The sequence below is a fragment of the Trachinotus anak genome, unplaced genomic scaffold (genome assembly GCF_046630095.1).
Source record: "Trachinotus anak isolate AG129_WGS33_773 ecotype Australia unplaced genomic scaffold, CSIRO_AGI_Tana_v1 ptg000028l, whole genome shotgun sequence".
NCBI classification, from domain to species: domain Eukaryota; kingdom Metazoa; phylum Chordata; class Actinopteri; order Carangiformes; family Carangidae; genus Trachinotus; species Trachinotus anak.
Window position 1 is genome coordinate 7534741 of NW_027273879.1, and position 17273 is coordinate 7552013.

A 17273-nucleotide genomic window follows, 5' to 3' on the forward strand; every position below is an offset into this window, starting at 1 on the left:
TCCGCTCTCACTCTGCTGCAGATTTCGCACTGCAGTCCCTCCCAACATCTCTCTTTCCTGCCTGGCAAATATAGAAAAAAAAAAAAAAAAAAAAAAAAAAAGACTGCGCGTCTGCCTTCTCTCCTCAGAAACAAAGGCAAACACAAAAGCAAGGAAGAAAAGGCAGGCCCTCGCAAATCAAAAGAGGAGGCAAAAAGACAAAGGAGAAAAAGAGCAGAGGACAAAAAAAGCATGCAATATTTAGTCTTTTATGTGAATGAAATAGCAGGCTGGCATACCAATGTTTCTGTGAATGGAAGCAAAGGCCTTTCTGCCTCTGCAAGGCAATCCCTAGGGATGGCATGGTCTTATCCAATGAGGAGCCAGCTGGATGACTCATTCAGGGGAGGCTTGCAGAATAGTGGAAGAGACCATTTCAGATGCAGGTGTACATTTTGTTTTCTCTTAACTGCCATTTAAAAAAGCTACGTACATCATCAGAAATGAGACGTTTGCGTGCTTTAAAATAGATCATGTTCAGTTAACAGGAAGAGAGACAAGAAAATATATCCTGGACAGAAAACTGAAGTAAAAAAGCCACCCCCGTGATTTTGATTGTCACCGTTATCAGCTTTTTTTTTTTTCCACATTCATGTGAACAGTTACCACCTACACATTTAATTAGTAATTTGCGGTTTATGTGTATGAGAGCATTTAGGACCCATGTAAAAGAACAACAAATGTATTTTGCTCTGACAAATATAGTTAGCCATATAATTAGAACATTTGTGTTTTGAAAATGCATAATTAGCATTCTGGTTCTGATTTTACCACTAGTATTGCAGTAATTCATGATTTTGGATGATTTTTATTGCAAAGTTGTTTCATATGAAAGTTGTTGCCTTTTGCAAATGTATAACCCTCTAAGACACACATCTAAGAGACAGTGATCATTAAAGCACATCTTTCTTGCCACTACATTATCAACTAATGTACTGGTTAATATATCAGCAGACGCTACTGGGCAAGCACCAGTATTTGTCATCTTCATCTATTCTATATTACCTTGCTATTAGACCTTAATATATATATATATATATATATATATATATATATATATATATATCACTCCAACAAGATGAGACTTGTCTTTGTGAAATGTTTATTTGCTGCTGTTTGATATTGCAGGAATACTAAAACCCATCACTGTCTTCCAGTTTTATCAAGCCATTATTCTCTCTTATAACTAATAAACACCAATGATACCATAAACTGGCTTTCAGCATTCTTAAACCAGACACAGTGCATGCCTATATGATTAACTGTAGCAACAGCACAAGCTGAGTCAGTACTGTATGGAAGGTCTGAGATGCCAATTATCGATATGAAATAATTTGATCAAATTGAGCCTTCCTTTGTTTCATTTTACTTTAAATTTTTGAAAATGCATCGCTATTGCAAAATAAATCAATAAACCTACTGTGGTATTGCAATAAATACGCAAAAAGGATTTTCTCTATAGACCACCATAATTAAATATCTGTTAAACTGTTAATAGAAGGGTGACTGGTGTCTTTTTTTTCCTTTTGCCCTTACCAAAAACACAAGAGCACAAGTGTAAGAAGTGTTTTTGTCTTCTCTATGTCCTGTAACTATGTCTCTCTGAAATCGAAAACCAATTGTCTTAAAAATGACCAGTAAATCTGCCACGGTTATCTCAGGTAACTGCTTCGGCAACATGCAAGATTGGAAAGCTAAAGAGAAAACAGAAGAAACAAATGGAAATAGAAATAGTATGAAAAGGGGGCCTGGATAAGGGAAAGTCAATTGGCCAACACACTCTCTTCCTCTGAAAGACGAAACAGAGAGAAAAAGAATAGGTGTTAATATCCTGAGCAGGTATCTTGCTTATGAAATTGAAATTTGTGTTTTTTTTTTTCACTATCCAACTAAAAACAGAAACAGTAAGGTGAGACACCACAAAAAAAGGCAAAAAACGCAATTACTCGAATACCATAGTTGAAAACAGCACAACACAAATATACAGCATAAGATTTCTGCAGTCCAGGAAAGGTGTAGTCTGAAGCTGTCGCTTATTGTACCCTTTGGGTACTTTCACATCTTAAACTGAATCAACACTGCATTGGCTTGTTTATGGTAAATTATTTTGTTTAATAATACACTGTTATTCAGGGTGTGTGTGTATATATATATATGATTTATATATGAAAAAAAATTGATTTATTTTCCTCCTCTGTTGCTCTATCAACTAAATGTGAAAGTGAGAAAAGTCTGCAGAATACCCCAGAAGGACAGAGGAACTGGGCTGCGCAGTCTGTCTTCAGAGTACTGTGTAGCCATGGGGACAGAGGCGCAAAAAGCTCTACTCACGCATTGTAGTGCTCTGTAAGCAGGTGTCCAATAAGGCAGAGATCCTGAGGCACTGAAGGCCCACCCACCGTTTCCCTGCCACTGTGGAGAGAAACACAAGGGGGCCGAGCTGAAAAGAAAGGGTGGGAATATCTGGAATATCTGTTGCTACTGAAATGGAGGAGGATGATGACTGGTCGCTGGGGGCATTTCCTGCTTATTGACTGCTGCCATGGTGTGATGGGGTCCAACTGTGGACAGGTCACTCAGCGTCCAACAAATAAGTGATCTGACCTGCCTGCTCAAAATAAAGCTCTAAAGGGACAAATTGGAAATTGATCTTGGACTCCTCTTTTCCAACTAATAAGCTACTTCAGCTCAGATGTAGAGATAATTGATGCTTTCAAAACAATGAAAACATGAATGTATCTTCCACTAATTCATAAATCATGTGAATCAAGTCATTCAAATAATCACCTAAAGTTCATAGCATTTAAAAGATGTAAGAAAAACCTCTTGTAATAAGTAAAACCATATGTTTCTTGGTAGTTAAACGTGATTCAATATCAGCGTTCCTTCTCATTTTCAGATATACATAAAGCGCAAATGAGAAAGGAGAGACTGAGGAAAAGAGCATCCATTGGCAAAGAAAGCAGCAGACACTTCTCCACTTGACTACTGTTGCCAGGTTACCAAAAACATTCAAAAAAGCAAGAGTTATTTTAAGACTAGCTAGAAGCAAAATAACCAATGTTACAGGAAGGGCAGACACAGGCAACTGGTAAAATGTGACAATTTTTTTTTATTATTATTATTTTTATGCTATATTCACCAACAGCAATGAAAAGCTACAGAGATTTGGCTCATGATTTAAGTTTGTAATATCTGAAGAGACTTTTAACATTCACAATAAAATATGGACATAAGGGACTAATAAGAATGGACTGTGATGTGATTTTGTTAAATGATGGAAAAGTTATGTCATTACAGTGATTTGGTGTCAAAAATATATTTTAAAAGCTTTTATTTTTCCTTTGAGGTAATTTGAAATTCTCTGGAGTCTGACACATTTTTCCCCACAATCAAGATTTCACTTCACTTCCTGTTGCAGCTTTTTCCACAGTCCAGCAAAGTTTATTTTAATTTCTGTGCCCATGAAATTGAAATGACTTTGAGCAGATTGATGCTGCAAACTGACATAACAATGTGGGAACAATGTAACAGTGTGAAAGCGGTGACGAATGCAGAGAAAATTATCACCTGAATTTGCAGCTCAGTGTTTAGTTTAGTGTTTAGCTGTCCGACCCGCAACTTTACTGTCATGGTAAATATATACTGAATATACTGAAGTCTCCAAGTATTATTGGTAGGTGAAGCCTTCTCAAGCACTATGTCCAACTCCTCCTCTGCATTGAGTCGACTTTCATCTACTGGGAAAAATTCCAACAAAGCAGCAGCAAAGGGATTATGCCTATGGACTTTAAGGCACGCTATCTTGGGACGCAGAAGATTTTGACAAAGTACTAATAATTTGACATACTGTATGTAAACTGATGAAGCTGTTGGTGAAAAACAATTTGTGAGGAATACTGATGGGGACAACTAGCTAAAGTAATGTTAAAATTACTTATCAAGACATTTCAATTAATTCAGATGTAATGAGTTGTCACATCCGAAAAAACAAACCAAACAAAAATTGGTTTAATTGTCCACTGGCCCTGTTAAGGACGCCTCTGTGATTGATGAACATATAAATAAACGTTATACAACATTTGGTTACCATTATCTTCACACTGAATGGAAAATCTGGAGAGTCATTATCCTGTCCCAAACCCATGAACTAATATGAGCCTGTTTGTGACCATATCTCAACAACATTATTGCCTGTGGTTGTACAATTGTGTGTCAAAATTCTTAAGTGCTCCATGAAACACAATAAAATGAATAGCAAAGGGAAATTATATTGATATCCTACTTGAGGAGAGCAGAGTGATGTAAGAATTTCCTGTGTGGGCAATAACATCTACAGCCTTGAGAGCTAATTTTCATAATCATGTCTAGGGCATCATTTGAGCTCTCTGTGACTGCTTCATTAAAAAAGTGGCAGACACAGCAGAAGTACAGGAGGATCACATATGCATGTGTGTGTCTCTAGCTGCACAGACCCACTGACCTTATACTGTAGATACCATTCAAGCCACCTGTAAAAATCAACTGCCCAAAGTGTAGCTATAAAAATTCATTCATTAAATTAGTAATTTCAATTGGTATAGAGTATATTACTATATATAATTATTCATTAGAGGTATTGATACAGTATAAGATCAGATAATCAATCACCAGGGTGAAAGTCACATATTACAGTAGTGCAGAGACAGGCTAAAAGGTATAGTTGAGTGTACATACATAATTGTAAATACTCAAGTTTATTCCACTGGTATATAGTAATTGCTGGCTCTACCGAGGTAAAACATGATTTTATATAATGGAATACATTATGAATATAAACTATTCTTGCCTTGTCAAATACATTAATATAATAATAAAATAAGTCTTTAAACACCAGACATCTGTGAGGATAGATCTACTGAAAGCCAAACCCTCAAACAATATAATAGATATCCAGCTTATCAGTACAAATATGACAAGAGCGACGAAACAACTTCTTTCATTTGAAACCTTAACAAAGCGACTCACCTGTGTTTTTACGGTGAAGGAGCCTTGGAAAGATGACCTGAAACATGATTCTGGTCACATGACCTAAACCATCCAATCAAAGGGCAAGTGTAATTTACACGCTAAAAGTTAAATGGGGGTCGTGTTGGTCGTGTTAGCTTGTTGTAAAAAAAAAAAAATCTAAATAATTATACTTTATCTGAAAATATGTCTCGCAAACAAGTATAGGCTACTACTCGGACAGGTACAGTGATGAGCACTATGAGTACAGGTGAGCCACATGTATCACTTCCACTTTTCACAAGACAAAATATTTAAAGGATGACCTGAACACCACAAGTTTCATACCGACAGGACTTACTGCAGAGTGACTGTGCTGGAGTGCAGTAGCTGACAGGTGCACCTGATAGACTGCAAACTCCATGTGTACAAAAAGAGGGAAACGTACAGACCACACATCAGTCATGTTTGTGACTTTTACAATCTGAGTTGCTCTGTACATCTTTAAGATATCATAAGCATGTATATGTATGTATATTTAGCTAGCCACGACTGATGAAACTGTCATGAGTTGTGGACTGCACTTTAATGAATACATCAAACCTCACAGCGTGTTGACACTGAACACCACTAACTAAGAATAATCTGATCTTGCCCCTAATCAGACATGTTGTTCCACCTTGGGAAATGGCCAAGATCACGCCTGATGTCTGAAGAAGAGTGGAGACCGTTGGGAGTGCAGCAGTCCCAAGGATGGGTCCACTACATGATACACGAGCCAGGTACTGCCTGTAATAACTGCTCCTGCCTCCCCCACTCTCCATGTTGGTGGCTAGCTTTTGAAATGCAAAATGCACAGCTGTTTATTCTAAAATGAGATTCTTTGCCAAAATGATTTAAGACAAAATGTGGGTCCTCATGATGACATTAGAGATGTCAGCGCTGTAACCTCTGTGTAGTTCCTCGTTGTCGCGCTTTGATGCTAGAATCGCGAGCCAACAGTCATTTAAAACCACATTGTGAGAACAATGACAGTTTTGGACTGGTAAGCAAAACAGTGGCTTCCTTGTGTCGTTTGTCTGTCATCGTCCTTTCAGAGCCCCACATCCTCCTCTTCAGAAGAGCTCTGTCAAAGCACCGACACGATCCCACTGACACTCATCTGGATGATTCCTCCGGTGATTTTAGAATTCATTGAATACTTGCTTTGCTTGGTACAATGGCTGCTGTGCGGTAGATGTATTTTGTCGGTCAAAGAGGACAGTTTGTATGAAGATGTGGACCTTGTCTGTTGCTCAGTGCAGCATATAGAATCCATCTGGTCCTGTGGCTGTCAACGAACACCACATCCAACGTGTCTGATTTACCGTCTTACATAAGCAGCATGACATTTCTGTCTCCGATTTATGCCTGATGATATTTTAGTAGTATGAGTGTTGTGTTACTTTAAGTTGACAACATTGATTTCATGCACTCAGGAGGAAGATATTGTGTAACTTTGTGCGAAGAATCAGCAAGTTGCCCATTGACTGAATCTGAGGATGATGCAAATAGAAAATACTTTGAACGGCAATGTTTTTTTTCTCTCTCTCTCTAAAATGTGACAACTGATGATCTACTTGATTTGTATTTATTATTATTGTGTGGCTTGAGATTCTCAATCCACAGACAACTTTGCTGCTGTGACACTTATTTTATGACCTGTCTGATAAACAATGAACTATCCACACCATGCTTTCCTACTTTTTTGTGGGGGTTTTTTTTGTTTTTGTTTTTTTATCTTGTGATCCTTTACTTAAGCACAAGAGGGCGCTATGGGCCCAGTTGTGGTAGATGGTACCATGACAAAGATGAAAACATTAGTGCCATGCTGAGATACAGAGGTTTGGCCTACAGATATTATATAACATATGTTTTCCCCAGGGTTTCATAAGCATCTCAGATTTAGTCCACTACTGTGTATCTCTAAAGGAAATTAGTTTTCAGTCGAGGAAGCTGCTGCATCCTCTGTAAATGTCATAACTGGCTTCCAATAAGTGGTGGAGGCTGGTTAATAATTCAGATTCAGTAAAAACAGTTCCTGTGGAAGAGGCTGACGTGTCATTGTGCCACTCTAGTTTGATTCCTACAGGAGTATTAACCTGTTTACCATCTGCTATCTAAAGTGATACATGTCTTTAATCCAAATATGACAAAATGTGTTGCAAGACAATGTCTATTTAATTCTGTGTTAAAGGCAAATAGGTAGTCACAGTTTTAAAGTAAAGAAAAACTAACTGCAGACAGAAAGCAGGAAGGTGCAGTATAACAAATCCACCAATGCCATTCTTGGATTTAAGTCCTTTTTGATGCAGTGGTTCTATCTGAATTTCACTTTGGGTGATCTAATCTTACTAAATGTCAAACATAAGAGGTATACTGTGGTTGAAAAGGCTTCTCACAGTAAACTGCTCCATTCCTGGAATCAGATCCTTTGGATAAGCTTGGGCTTTAACCCTGGGAAAATAACAATAATAACATTAAAGACACTGTATAATCTCAAGTGAAAATTTCAAACTGCAAGGTAGCCGTGAAGGACCAAACACAGGCTTTGGAAGGCAGAGAACGTGCAAGCATCTTCAAATAAATCACACTATGAACAGGCCTGATCTGACACAGATGCTGCATCATCTACAAACGTTTCTCAGTGTTCCTCATATACCGCCCGTTTTATTGTTCCATACAAGCACTGCTTTCAGAGCGTTCACTTCATCAATAAAAATAGAAATAAATGCATTTCTGGCATAAAGGCAGCCCACACGGCCTCAGACCGAGGCAACCAATGAGCTCCATCTCCTCGTCAGGGTTGGTAGGAGTCTCAGCACCATCCATCATCACAACCAGGTGAGCCCCTGCAGAAGGCAGGTGTTGTGAGTTCTCCACTTCACGGTCCATCAAGCTCCTTTAAAAGAATTGACACTGGAACATCTTTGTATATTCTAGCTGTTTATGATCTTTTCAGTGTCAGAAATCTGGTCCAGCTGGCCTGAGGACCATGTTCACGCCTAGATTCAGCCAACACAAGTGAAGCTCGTGACACCTTCACAGAGCTCTGTGGCCATCACAGCTTTCCTGTGGAGGGAAATAACAGCTGCACTTTAGAGGTAGAGGAGGACGTAAACATGAAAGAAATATTCAGGGACTGGTGTTAAATGTACTAAAATCTCACCAAATGCACTAGAAATGAAACAAAGGAGTAATTCAGTCTGATTATCAAGCTAAAGTTAAACTAGTTCACCATATGGAAACTGTTTTGTAATGAGGGAACTTGCATTGTTGCTCTGGTCCATGCAAGAAGGACAAATGCATTAAACTTAAATACAAAAGAAAAAGTAAAAAAGAAAGAAACTCAATAAGTTTAGGGAAAAATGTGACTTGTGCACATGTTTTTGGAGAAATCTAATTAGTAATCATTTTAAAAGGAAGATGTAAGAGTTTCATTATCTACAACATAATTGGCTGAATATGGTTAATAGATCATGTGGCAATGGTAAATGCAATGAAGTTAAATGTGATGGCTAAAAGTAGCTGACAAAAAAGCTGCAGGACCAGCTAGTAATGAAATTAGGTGACCTTTTAAGTTAGCAAATGCTTCCTTATTCAAACTGTGGAAATCATTGTGGAATAAAGATAATTTGCACAACAACTGGTTTACTGTATCTTTGTGTTCTGAATGATCTGTCACTGGCCCCAAAAAATCTGGACTTTGCACTCCTCTGGTGCAAAGAGAGTTCAAACCACTTGCCTAAAGCCAAACATGCAGAGCAGGTTAAAACTGGTGGGTATGATGTAAGTCGACCCGGGCAACTGCGCAATACCATTCAGAGAAAACACACTCACATGCAAGAACTTAGACCTACCCAGGCCTTTTCCCATCTTTTTAGCAGCTGCTCATGCTCTGTGAGCGCACCTCTCCATTGGTTCAAATCCCTGGATGGAATGCTCTCTTCGTCTGTCAAATAACATCATAGTCTTTTATGGACACAAACCATTTCAAATGGTTTGGGCCTTCTATTACCACTCTTCATGCATTACTGTCATCACAATATAGCTTGTACTTTGGAGACATAACAGGTTTTAATACTAAAAAACATAATGTTCTGCACACTGGACATTGTTACAGCCACTCAACATCAAATACCTCCAATAGTGAGGTGGAGGTCCACCTCAGACATGTCATTTCCTGTGCTGGCCTCAGCGACGCAGTGGTAACGGGCGTCTTTGATCAGCGGCCCCTCCCGGAGCCAGCTGCTCACTAGTACCTCTCTCTGACCCACCGGCAGGCGGTACTCCATTATGGGGGTGTCCAGACTGTGCCCATTTATTAGCCAGTGAATGTGGACATCACTGGGACCTGAGGGACAGAATTGGACTTCATGTTGACCCATGATGGTCGAGACACGGACACTCCACACAGACGCACTGAAGCCACATGAAACGGGAGTACTTGCCTTTGACAGGTCCATTTGTGGTGCTCGGTTTCAATGAACAGTTCAGAGTGTCAGAGGTTTGATACTGTTGGGTTCTGATTTAATGTTTGGTTTTAAGTTTTGTCCCCCATCCTTTATTTGTAGTCTTGCTCTCATTGTATAAATAAAGGTTGAATGAAGTGTATATGTACATAATACCTGATCTCAGCTTTGATATTTGCTGCATCTGAGACGGGCTGATGAAGCCAGACTTACTAAGCTGCATAAACATTGAAGTTCAATTATTTTCAGGCTGGCTAGTATTTTCAATGATTTATGTGGTTATATTTTCAGTATATGCAGATGGATCACAATCTGTTAGCCACATTTAGTAGTTTAGTATTCTGGAGCACTTGCTGCAATTATTGACAATGTTTAACAGGACAAGAAATGACAAAAACTTCAGAAAAACAAGCCGGTGTTGAAAACATTTGAGAAGATTTATTTAGCCTGCCTACCAAGAGCCACAGCCCCAGAATGTCTCCTAGATTTATGTACATCTTCAAAAGGTATTTTTCCATATATACAAATATATTTACACTTGTTTACAGGCACAAAAATTGAAAATCTGGGATGTAAGATGACTAAGCCTACAATTATTTGTTCTGAGGAGAGATTCTGAAAACCCTGGATGAGAAGGATCCACATCTAGATCTTACATGTTTCACGTCAGACTGCTGTTACACAATAATATACATAAAACTGAACCTTTCATTGACATAGCAGAGAGAACTGCGAGACGACCAGATCACTGAGAGTTGGACAGTTTAATACTGAAATCCCAGCTTTGTCTTTTTAACCATTCACTCGTGACACAGGTATCTTAGCAAGACATCTAAAATGGAGATAAATACTTTTCTGACTCTGATATCTTAAAGCAGGGGGCAGGCTTGTTTTAAGCAAATCCACACACACACACACACACACACACACACACTTTCCCAGTTAGTTTATGTTTTGGGAAATGGTGGCATGCAAGAAGTGGAAACGAGAGAGAATGAGTGAAAAATAATGAGGAAGAGAAAAGGGAGGGTTATAAAGTGAGAGGAGAAGATTTCCACACTGAGGACAGTTCAGTTTTGGGGTGTGAGCTGAGTCATTGTCAGAGGCACCACTCACCCAGGGCGAGGCAGAAGAGCAGGAAGGCCTCCTGGGCATGAACCCCCCAGGCCTGGTCCTTCAGCAGGGGAGGCAAGAGTCTCACCTCTGCCTCCCGAGCCTCCACACTGTGGGGCTTGGCAGAGGAGGAGGAGGAGGAGGAGGTGGAAGTAGAAGAGGAGGAAGAAGAGGAGGAGGAGGAGGAGGAGGAAGGGAGGGCAGAGGGGGTGCTACTTCCAGAGGAGGACAGGGAAGATGAAGTGTCGACAGAAGAGGAGGCTGTGAGGGAGGGAGTGATGCAGAAAGAGAGTTATGAGGAAACTAGAAAATCTAAACAAGGGAGGACATGCAAAACAGATTAAAGGGAGACTAAAGAATGAGGGCTGGGATCTAAAAACCAAATCTGTCGCAATAAATACAATAAAATAAGAGTAAAAGAGGAAAATCACAACTACTTGCACAATGAACAAAATGATATTATCACAGATGTGACTCATCTTAAATAATAATTCTCTCAAAATGCTCTAAAACTGAAGGTTTAATTAAAAAAAGAACCATAAAAATATCTTCAGATTGTTTCCAGGGCAGTTTTAGAAAAAGAACAACTGATGATTGATATTATCAAGCATCGTGTCACTGTACATATTTATGTTATCAACAAACCACATGAGGGAAGATGACTAGTAGAGGTTAATACACAGGACCATCAGTTGCATCCATGTAGGAATGTCTACTTCACAGGGAGGGAAAAATAAAAAAAATAAAAAACATACACAGACTCAACATTGTCACGCAGGATGACTCTACACAAGACGATGGTTTGATTTGTTCCACGTTTTTTTCTCTTTTTCTGTCCTTCAAACCAAACATGGCCACCTTACTGGGTGAGATTAAGGCCCACATACCAGGTGCTGCAGGTGGCAACACTGTACAACAAAGCAGGGCTACAACATACTGAGCAAATCTTCCCTGAGAAAACACTATAACGTTGAAGCATGTGCCCAAGTCCAATAGCCTACACGTTGCTTTGAAATTAAAAAAAAAAAAAAAAGACGCAAAAGCTTTTAAGAGACTATTTTTCACCCAAGCTGTACAAAAACATGATTCCAATTTGGAAAACATCACAGTAACTTACCAATTTGGTAAATAATGTTTCCAATTTGGAATTTAAGAAATAGCTTTACTTGCTGGACTAAACTCAGAGGGTGCAGCTTGCTTGATCACCAAAAGCCCTAAATCAGACAGCAGGAGTTACATCTCTACAGACAAGCGGGGGGGGCCCTGACTTAAGCAATGACTGAACTTTACTCGATGTTGTACACTGAGCATACTTCCACATGGAAGACGCCGCTTTAGAAGTGCGAGTCGTGGGAAGATGCAGCAGGAGTGCGACCCCCCCCCCCCCCCCCCCACCCCAGCCCCCCCCACCCCATAAATCGTCTCTGTGCGAAGAGGAACAGAAGCAGAGCAGAGGCTTGTGGCTAGCAGTATGGTTCATCTGCATCTGCAAACTGGATGGACTGAGACTCAGAGTCCACATCAAAGGGTTTCTCCGGCGATGGGCTGTTGTCTCCGAAGTTGTGAGAGGGGATCCGGCCGTTGCCACACTCCGGCTCAGTCTCGTAGCCGGTGTCACGGAGCGCCCGGAGGTTTTGGGTGGTGGTTTGGCTGCCATTCTGTGTTGGTTGCTCCGTCATGTTAATTTTGTCAGTCGCAGACGCTTCCATTAGACCTGCTTCACAGGCCCGGTACTCAGGCTGATGGGCGCTCTTCTGACTGCCCAACAGAGCAGCTCGCATGCGCAGGCAGGGAGCTGGGAGATACTGCATGTAGCAGTTGTAGGCCAGAGCAGCCAGGAAGAGCAGGAAAAACAGGAGGAAGAGGAAGAGGAGGGCGATGCTGTTGTTGTGCTGCAAATACTCAGCTGCTGGGTGGGGAGCCATGGAGCTTGGGGGAAGATGATGCCTTGGCTGGATCTTGATTGTGCTGCTAGGGGGCGGGGTTAGTGATGAGTCGGTTTGGGGTGGGGAGGTGAAGAGGACTGAGGCTGTGAAACTGGGAGGGGCAATGGCTGAAGTTAGTGGGGCTCTGTCTGTCTTACCATTACCTTCAGCTGCATGTGTGCTAGACGCCTCCTGAGTGCCGAGGGTGGTGGTGGCGTGGCCCGCCTGGTGTGGGGGTCTGGGCGGGAGATCCAGAGTAAGGATGTACCCAGCCAGGAGGCGGGTGAAGTTCTTCCCAGCGGCGGGGGCCCATTCCACGGACCAGCACTCATAGTGACCTTGATCCTCCGGAGCCACACTGTAAATGAGGAGAGCGTTTTCGCCAATGAGGTGGAAGCGAGAGGCCTCCGTGAGAGCGGAGCCGTTGGATTTCCAGTTCACCTGGGCTAGGTTGGAGGGCACCAGGCACGGCAGCTCAACGGAGCTCCCCGGTTTCACCGTCACATGCTGGTAATCCTTCAGAGACAGACGTGACACTACGAGGTACAACAGAGAGAGAATGATGACTTAAAGTCTTGTCTAGTAAAAACAGGTTTTCTGAATCCTGCTTGAAACAGATGTTGACAAGAGAAGAATCACACCACATGTTTTACAACTGGAACTGGGCAATACTAACAGAATCAAATATTATTATATTTCTGAAACAAAATTTCATTACATGACAGTATTTTGGGGCAACTGTTGCTTCCAAGTTATTTTGGAGGAATAATCTTCTTATGTAATACGAAGGCTCATTCAATGCAGCCTCTATGCACTGTACAATTTATATGGTGGGTTCTTTAATACTGAATAATTTTGGGGAAAAAAAACACATTTTTTGGACACTTTTTTAACAAAAGGGGATTAAACTACAAACATATGATACGGCATGTTTTATTCTTACTGTCATATTATAAAGCTTCTTTATCAGGCTCTATGTGAGCATGTCGCAGCTTACCTGAAGGACACTTGTCTGCGTCACCATTGAGGCTCTGGATTAGACTCCTGAAAAAACAAACATTATCTTCATGAGCCTAAAATATGCACCCACCCTTAAATGAAGAAATATCTAGTCTGAGACAACAGAGCAGGTCGAACTGGATGGAGCATCAGTCTAGCTTTTACTTTCATTAACCAGTATGATAGTGCCCGAGTGTAGTACTGGTATGTAGAACAAAGACTGAGCGATAACACATTGCAATAATAGCTTGGTGGTGAGTTACCCAGGCTGTTGTCTGGGAGCATCAAAGATATTGACACAGGCGGCAGCTTGGCGGTCCCAGGCGCAGTAGGGGTCTCGTGCCAGGACACAGTCATCGCAGGACAAATACCTGCCACAGAAGGCTGTGGGCGACTGGACCACGCCCGAGTCTGAACCAGCATAAAGGGATCGTGTCTGTGGAAGCAGGAAGTTGTTCACATAAATATGCCAACGAAAGGGTGCACAAAGCTTCACATAAAAACTATTAAAAACGATTTTTGTAAAGAACTTCACTAGGTTTTAGGATCATAAAGATAAACACTTAAACACACACGCCAAGTAAAATCATCACCATCGATTTCGTAAAAGTTGTAACGCAAACTCCAGACAATCTCAAACACACGCCTCAGTAAAACTAAGCATGCAGTCTAATGATTTAGAGGAACTGCTGGTTTTGTTTTTAACAGTCCTTTAACAGTCTTCCTGGTAACTTCCTATTGTGAGTAATAACATCTCACTCACACACACAGCCACATGGACACAAATGCCTGTCTAGATGTGACTTATTTTGTTTCTTGAGCTGCAGTCGTGTCTTTGTACAAAAGCCACTGACCTCCGAGGACAGCAGTAAGTTCTTGATGGGCTCTGAGTTCTTCAGGAGCTGGATCTCCTCCACAATGTGAACATCTCCTTCAAACACAACCGATTTGTGCAGGACTCCCTTATCTAAAGGTGAAGATGGTAAAATGTCTGTCAGTCATTCAGCCAGAGTAGAAGCCAGAGATGAGCTTTTTTTTTAATACAAAGATTAAGACTCCGGATGTACTGAATGAGATCAGACTCTGATCAATACATAATATCACTCAATAAGGCATACTTTCTCTGATGGATCAGTTACACAGACAGACGTCTTTACTTTGTTTATCGTAGCATATCATTCTCCATCTATTGTGATTGTCATTTGTGTTGTAAACCAACATTATCCACGAGTCTGATGTTGAAACAAGGTTTTTTTTCTAGCTGTAGGAGGAACAATGTCCAACAGCCACCTGACAACATGTCAAACTGAAAACAGCCTATATTGTGCTGAGGTCTGTGTTCTCCTCATGATATTTTAACACGTTTGTTATTTTGGTTAAAAAAAAAAGATATTCGAAAGTTGTGATACAGGATATAATGTTCTTAATGAAGAGCTATTTAATTGTCAAGCACATTTTCAATGTGTAAACTGTATTGATTTGTTTTAACATACTTACACAATAAAAACTTAACAAAATGAATAATAGACTGGGACACTGTAACAGCACATACATACTTAAAATGACTCAGGTTAGCATCAGCAGCTAACATAAGAACATCCTTATACATAAGAGTTAGAATGTCAGTTTTGTATTAATGAGTATTAGCTGATGTGTTGTAACCTGTTCCAGTGAAGATTACGTCATAAATGTTCCCGTCGAGCGCTCGGACCCTGTCTACCACGATCTGAGTGTAGTTGACGTCTTTGGTGATGAGGCGAGGCCCGTTGCCGATGGGCAGGACGGGATCCTCCAGCAGGGGGTGGTCCTTAACAAACTGAAGGGTCTTGTCCGGCAGGTGGAGAGAGCTGCTGATGTTCTGCTGTCGCATCAGGTTGTTGATACACTGGTGGAGGAGAAAGATAACAAGGTGTATTCACATTTGCTGTATGCACAAAAGCATGGACTGAGACTGGTCCTGGACTAAACTGATTTTTAACTGTGTGTGTTTTGTTTTCCATTCAGTCAGAAGTTGCGTTCAAGGTACTTACTGCTCCAGGACGTGGAAAAGGAACGATGCCATTGTACCGCACCCACTTAGTGTGGGACTGCTCCACTGTGGCCTTCTGCATGTACTTGCCCTTGGAAAAGACGTCTTCCACAGCGGTCAAATTATAGGCACACACAGCTGACAAGCCCACATTACCCCTAGAAGAAGAAGAAGAAGTGAATTTAAAGACCTGCGTTATTTTGCAATACCCCACTTTTTCCCCTTTCCTGGCCTCAACTGACTCCCTGCTCAGCATCTTCAAATCACTGACCACTGGGAGGTAAAGACGCCGTAGATGACTGTGTCCCTCCAGTCTGACTCCTTCAGGATGAAGACGTCATGCACTACGTTGAAGACAAAGTTGAGCTCAGGCATGGAGCACACCAGCTTGGCTTTTAGGAAGGACGTCCATTTCTTCTGCAGAGTGCGCTGCCCCCCGAGGTCGCCCTGTGGTGGGAGAATGAAGACATTAGGCAGTGTGAGGAGAGGCAGGGAAAAAAAGAGGGAGTGTATGAGTGTATTTACAGTTTAATTATACATACAATCAAAGTCTGATGATATAATAAGATGAAGGGAAGGGTCCTGTTTCAGATTGTGCTTTTGAGAGGCATGCAAATTGCATCACAGTTCGTTACATTACAGTTATTGGGAGTTCATAGGTTGGCCGTCAGTCATGATTTAAAGGCTAGGAACCTTTCAAAGTCTGACGTAAACATGAGAGGATCAGACTCTGGAACAGACTTTGTATGTTATGTGATGTACATGAGACTGAGGTTGAAGTCCTTTATGTGTTTTATTGCTACTTATATGATGATTTAAGGGTGTGAAATACCTTTCATTTCTGCTTGTAACCTGAGTTATATTATATATATTTGTGGTCTTGGAACAGGACACAAAGTTATTCATTTGCAACATAATGTTATATGTAGGAAGTTCTGTTCTTATCTGACACATGCTTCACCTCTGCGGTGATATTTCAGGCATCTATGTGGGCTGAGCTGCTGTATGTGCACGACACAATAAATAACTAACTTCACTAACTAACTTTTAGCTAGTTACTGCAATGGTACGAGCTCAGGTTAGATACAAGAGAAAGGAAGGAGAAGAGGACTCTACAAAGAGAAAGACATGCACACACACAGACATGTGAGGATAAGGGCTAAAGATGGATGCTGCTGGTATGTACAGATGGTACGTGACGTGTTGCTGACCTTACAGACGCGCGCCACCCTGGGGATGAGCAGCTTGCCAAAGAATTCATACTCCACTGACACCTCAGTGAAGAAGTAGTAGATTTTATCATCCTCGCCATATGCTTGGTTTCTCCCTTCTCTGATCACGTCGGCATGAACAAAACTGGGCTCTGCGAGGAGAGCAGAGAGTGGGGAGAGAAAGGTGATCGTAAAAAGGGTCTATAGGGAAGGAAGACTAGGACAATTGATCTGTTATTGTGAAGGCCTCATATTCCTGTTCCTAAGGGTACTTTTAGACAGAATTTAGTAGGAACCTTTAGAAACGTCTGGGGATTGTTCCAGGCAAGTTTTATTTGAGCCTGATCGAAGTCCTGTAATAGTCTGTCTCTGTGTCGAGTCTAGAGTCTAATCCACTTCATAAATGTTGTGAAGTGTGTATCTGATAGACTTAAAGAACAGCTGTAACCTACTAAATTTG

The 17273-nt window shown here is 41.0% G+C and overlaps 1 protein-coding gene and 1 long non-coding RNA gene across 7 annotated transcripts in view; one reads left to right on the forward strand and one right to left on the reverse strand.

Annotated features, from left to right (window-relative positions):
- The first annotated feature begins 5153 nt into the window (after window positions 1–5153).
- On the forward strand, window positions 5154–6789 carry LOC139611220 (uncharacterized). Its single transcript, XR_011686281.1, has 3 exons — window positions 5154–5296; window positions 5691–5807; window positions 6123–6789. It is a non-coding gene; the product is annotated as an uncharacterized lncRNA (long non-coding RNA).
- Window positions 6790–7226: 437 nt separating this feature from the next.
- The window catches only part of sema4d (sema domain, immunoglobulin domain (Ig), transmembrane domain (TM) and short cytoplasmic domain, (semaphorin) 4D), a 38272-nt gene continuing 28225 nt past the window's right edge, over window positions 7227–17273 (reverse strand). For 4 of the 6 annotated variants that reach the window (XM_071465674.1, XM_071465678.1, XM_071465675.1 and 1 more), the window contains 8 exons: window positions 16814–16965; window positions 15874–16049; window positions 15604–15760; window positions 15236–15458; window positions 14428–14540; window positions 13837–14009; window positions 13572–13618; window positions 10813–13110 (listed from right to left, as the gene is read on the reverse strand). In XM_071465674.1, the coding sequence (XP_071321775.1) occupies window positions 12113–13110; window positions 13572–13618; window positions 13837–14009; window positions 14428–14540; window positions 15236–15458; window positions 15604–15760; window positions 15874–16049; window positions 16814–16965 (2039 nt within the window). In that variant the 3' untranslated portion in view covers window positions 10813–12112. Of the gene's footprint in view, window positions 8137–8924; window positions 9017–9205; window positions 9419–10652; window positions 13111–13571; window positions 13619–13836; window positions 14010–14427; window positions 14541–15235; window positions 15459–15603; window positions 15761–15873; window positions 16050–16813; window positions 16966–17273 lie in introns of those variants that run through there. The other 2 variants (XM_071465676.1, XM_071465680.1) reach the window with 2 other exon arrangements.